This window comes from Nicotiana tomentosiformis, chromosome 4, assembly GCF_000390325.3.
Source record: "Nicotiana tomentosiformis chromosome 4, ASM39032v3, whole genome shotgun sequence".
In the NCBI taxonomy this organism is placed as follows: Eukaryota; Viridiplantae; Streptophyta; class Magnoliopsida; order Solanales; family Solanaceae; genus Nicotiana; species Nicotiana tomentosiformis.
In genome coordinates, this window is record NC_090815.1 from 129,565,335 (window position 1) to 129,570,840 (window position 5,506).

The 5,506-nt window shown below is 35.1% G+C and overlaps 1 protein-coding gene across 1 annotated transcript; it reads right to left on the reverse strand.

The window, feature by feature from the left end:
- Positions 1–2,766: 2,766 nt before the first annotated feature.
- On the reverse strand, positions 2,767–4,633 carry LOC104098258 (aldehyde oxidase GLOX1-like). Its single transcript, XM_033656637.2, has one exon. The coding sequence runs from the start codon at positions 4,631–4,633 to the stop codon at positions 2,978–2,980; it is 1,656 nt and encodes a 551-aa protein (XP_033512528.1). The 3' UTR covers positions 2,767–2,977.
- Between the last annotated feature and the right edge of the window lie 873 nt (positions 4,634–5,506).

Below are 5,506 nucleotides of genomic sequence, written 5' to 3' on the forward strand. Positions count from 1 at the left end.
GTATTTTAGTTATTCCCAATACTTCAATATATTTTATTGGTTGTATTCACTGTATTTCTATTTGTATTAAGTGTATTTTACTGTATTTTAAAATTAAATGTATTCACTGTTTATATTCTGTTCTATTTTAATATTTGTATTTAGTGTATTTCAATATTTATATCCTTTATTTATGCATACTGTATGTATAGTATGCATGAATACATGTGTATTGCATAAGTGAATATATAATCTACAGTAAAGTGAGCTAATCCAACCAATCTTGCTTGTACAATGGAAAGGGCCACTAGTTTATCTCTCCAGCGAATCAAATTGGCCAAAGGTGCGCGTTCATGAGCCCATGCTAAAGTTTCAATCAATTCCTGCCAATATCCACGCCAAGAAATTAAGAACATAAATCCAGTAGCCCAAACAAGATGTCCAAATAAGAACATCCATGTCCAAACCGATAAACTATTCATACCAAAAGGATTATATCCGTTGATAAGTTGTGAAGAGTTTAACCATAAATAATTCCTTAACCAGCCCATCAAAGAAGTGGAAGATTCATTAAACTGTGAAATGTTACCCTGCCATAATGTGATGTGCTTCCAATGCCAATAAAAAGTAACCTATCCAATAGTATTTAACATCCAAAAAACTGCCAAATAAAATGCGTCCCATGCCGAAATATCACAAGTACCGCCTCGTCCTGGGCCATCGCACAGAAAACTATAACCGAAATCTTTTTTATATTAAAAAAATATAGACATTCGAAATACATATACACATGCAAAAAAATATATTTATTAAAAAATACAATGTGTTTGAGTGAATTTGTAGAGAATACAATGTATTTATATCATTGTATGTGATTAAATAGCAAAGAAAGAAGAAATTTCGTTGGAGATGGCATTTTCCGGCTAAGACTCCTTGTATCGCTCCACTACCTCTTCCATTATTATTTACAACGCTTCTAATTTAGACCGCTTCTTCCTCTTTCTCTCTTACTTACCGCGCTAAGAATCACCCTTTCTCTTCAATCTCTTCATCGCCCAAGGTATCTCCGCTTTCTTTTTTTGATTATAGGTTTACTTTCATGTTTATGATTTTGAGATTTTTAGGCTTTCTTCTTTGATTTATTTCTCTTTCGTGTATCTATGATTTGGCCTATTTTGTTCGAAGAGGGAGAGAATAAAGAGAGAGAAAGAAGAAAAATTTCTGAGAGAGAATCATGTGTTAATTGAAAGAAAGAGAGAGGAAAAACATAAATAGCGTATTTCATGCCTCAATTGTAGTATATATTATAAATACTTATTTTGCTGTAAAATATATAAGGTAGCTATAGAAAATAATATTTTAAAATAATTTTGGTTTATAATAAATAAGGTGTATACCTTTGCTATAGGAGATAAAATTTCTTTTTAAAAACATGTTCAGTAATTGTTGGGTCGATGGTGCAAGAATTTTATCTCTCAATTGCCCAAACTCATTTGACCCGCCCAACTCGCCCAAAATTTAATGAGTTGGGCAAGAACTATTTTACTGATGGGTTAAGATGGGCAATGCCCAAGTTGACCCGTGACACAACAAAAACCTGTCCTGTGACTACAACATTCCATGTAATGAGCAGATTCACAATTTCTGTAACTTTTTTTTATTAAAATTGTATCTGGACATTTAAAATATTAAAAAAAAGAATAATAAGAAGATGAATCCTCAAAGAATTGAGAGATGGTAGAACGGGAATTTTATTTTAAGAAATTACGTTAATTTATGAAAGAAAGAGAAGGTACCAAATTAATAACATTGTTTTTGGTTTCCATTCGGTGTCCGGTATCTACATTGGGGTCCGACTAAATCCGGATTCACGCCGGAAAGTCCCACATTGAGGGGTAAAGCGCTCCCTAACAAATGAGACTCCATACCTAGGAACTGCAACCCGAGACCTCTGGTTAAGGATGGAGGAGTACTAACTACTCCACCACAACCCTTGTTGGTAAATTAATAACATTGACATAATTAATGTAAGGATAGAAACGGATTTGCTTATTCAGTGGGGCAGTAGAATGTTTAAATAACCACATAAATTTTCAATTCTGCTAAAAGGTCAGTTTATTTTGCAACAACTGTGTGTCTTACAATAACTTATCTATAAATTTTTCTTTTAGTTTTGCTTAGGTTTATTTTGCAATCTATCTTTCTTTTTCTTTCTCTCGATTTGCATTTCATTGTTTTTTTTTTGTCTTTTTTATTTAGAATAGGTTATTTTGGTTATAACTATTTTATTCTGGAAAGGATGAGTAAAAATTATTCAGACATAATCTTATAATTTTTCAAATAACTATTTTGCTTAAATTTTGCTTTTTGTTTTCCTTTTACTAATAGCTTTTAAAAGTAAAACTTATACATTCAAAAGTCGAAGAAAATTTTTGGACATAAAATGGCATAAACAAAGTAGAGTAATTATAAAATTTAAGTATTTGATGACACTCCACTTGTACATAAAAATACACAGCACATATATAAGTATATATATATATATATATATATATATATATATATATATATATAAATATTGCACTTGCAGATTTATTTGGAAAAAATTGGTTGAAAATGTTTATGAAAGATATCTTTAAAAATAAGAAAAGAAAATTGGGTCAAGTTGGGCGGGTTGGGCTATGACCCATATTTTAACCCATCTTGCCCAGCCCATCTTAACCCAAGTAAATTTTGGGCTGGATTGGGCAATAACTCATTTATTGATGTCAATGAAAACCATTAGAATCAGAAAAGCAAATATATTGGAATATCTTCAATATTACAAGATAACTCAATTGCCACTTTTTCAGGAATAAGAAAAGGATGTTTCCCTCTGACCTTATTATAAAAATGACAAACTTGTAAATATCAAAACAAGTCCTCACATACACTAGCTACGAAGAAAAAGAAAATTCTGAAGGAAAAAAAAAGACATTTGTAGAGTCAAATCATGTGGTTACTGGATCCTGACCCAAATTGCCTCGCTCGGGATGTCCTGATGAACCACGAATAGAAGATAGTAACCAGGTGGTGCAAATATAGCCGATTTTGGAAAGACACAACTGATTTGATACACAAATCTTCCAACTTGTCTTACAATTCCAGATCTTGGAAGTACCAACATTCTTTGGTTCATAGTAAAAGAATGTGTATTAAATCCGGGTGCAACCATCGTCACTTTGACCAAATCTCTGTTTAGTAATCTGGAAGCAGTAAACCGAATGTCAACACGTTGCCCATACGTGAATTTAAGATGGGAAGCGGGAGAAATGATCCGTGGTCGCAAATTAGCTGATTCAGGATCCAAATAGGATGGTGAGAATGCCTCCAAACTTAAATCCGTTGGAAAAAGAACTCCGGTGAAGTTGTAAAGCTCATTTGGGTTACTGCCACCAACAAGAACCCGACCATCTCTAAGTAAAACTGCCGTCGAGTGGTACATTCTAGGTATGACATTCGGGTTTTGTACCTCGAATCTAGAATCGGATGGGTTATCGGGTCGATAAATCACTGGACTCAGGACCGGGTTCCTAGCAATTTGCCATCCAGCAGTGCCCGATGCCGCTCCATTAATGATCAAGACATTTCCATTTGGTAAAATCACCATGTCACCCATTGTTCGAGCTAGTGGCATTGTCTCTATGGTCCACTGTGGATTCGGGTCGGTAATTGTAATTCGCCCGCACGTGTTTAATGCACCCAAAAATTCACCTTTGTCCGCTTTGGGGTATGATCCTCTTGGTGCTCCACCGCACACTAGAACCTCAGCTTGGACCGTTTGTGATCTCAAGTTCTTTAACGGAAGTAGTACTGCAGAACCCGAACTTGGATAATTTCTTGGGTCACCACCAGGTATTTGTGGGTACGTTTTCACCACCTTATTCGTCTTGTAATCGAATAAAATAGCTCGATCATTGGCGAAAATGAATAGGTTTCCATCCACATTGAGAAAAACAAACGGAAAAAGATTGTTCTCTTCTCTAGGATTATTAGTTTGCTGAAGAAAGGGTAGGTTAAATACGTTGTTGGTTGAGGCAGTCTTGGGATAAAACTCGTAGTTAAAAGCCTTACGACCACCAATGATAATTTGCCTTCCATCTGGAAGAATATGATTGGTGGAATACCATCGACTCTGAATTAGGTTACTTCCCATTTCCTGCCAGTCACAAGTGCTGCATGGTTTGACTACTCTAACCATACGTTCACCGTCGTTGAAACCACCAGTTTGGACCAAAGAACCGTCGGAGTTGACGGAGCCAGAGGAGCACCACACATCGGTCTGGACCATGAGGGGACGCACAGAGTTGGTGGAAACATCGTACTCGACAGAGTGGGCAGTGCAGTCAACTTTCAAGGCGAGGTCATTAGGGTTGTTGCGACATTTGCCATTGGGTAATGAGATGTTGGATGCGCCAAAGTCAGTACGGTCGTACATTATAACTCTGTCGTTGTTGAGGAGTTGGATGTGCATGGCTGAAATGCCAATGTTGGACATTAATAGCTGCCATTTGCCACCTGCTGCATAAGCCAAGTTCGACTGACATGATAGTAGCAGAAGCAGAGGCAGCTGCCAAAGAACGAAAAAATGAATGGCTGTTTTTCTAGTCGTCATGAGCTATAAATTTCTTTTTTTTTTTTTTTTCCTGTTTGGTTTCGAGAAATAATTGCGTCAAAAGGAAACAGAGGAACTGAGTTTTGAGGAGAGGATGAAAGTGTTATGAAAGTGTGAGATGTTGTATCCTTTATATACTATTGGAAATCTGGAATACGAGAAGTAAGCAATAGTTTTTGCAAATATAATTCCATTTGGTGACGGTTTATCTGTTGATGAAAGAATATTTGTATGGCATTTCTTAATGCAAAATAGAGCTTAGGAATATTTGAAGGATTTAGTCAACGCATATCCAATAAATAAACAAAAACTGAAAGTCAACTCATTCCGTTATTTCTCCTTGTAAAAATGTTTGATTACACTGCGTGGTGTTGCCTTTGAGAGTCTGCATTTAAGAAAATTTACTCCATAGTAATCTATCAAAGCAAATTAATTTATGTCTTTGGTACGAATTCCCTGTACAGAAAGGAAAATATTTTTCAAATTTTTTTTTCAACCTTACCCACCATATTTTCCATCCCCATTAACACCCATCAACCTATCCCCACATTTTTCATGACGTAGAAAAATTATTTTCTTTCATTTTAACAAAATGATGTAGCAAAAAAAAATTTCTTTCATTTCAAAGTACAAAATGAGTATTTTCTTTTTATGAATTCTATCTATCTTGAGTTCCTATTTGTTCTCTAATTTTATTGTGTATGGAACTACTCTCTATTGTTTGTTTGAGGGCACATGACTTGTGAATGTAAGGTAAAGTCTTTGATCTCTGTGTTAGAGTAAGTGAACATGTAGTGAAAAATGCATGGTGCTTTTGGGACGAGTCTTGAGGTTAATTAGGATGTTATGATAGGGTGCTTCGTTGATTTTAAA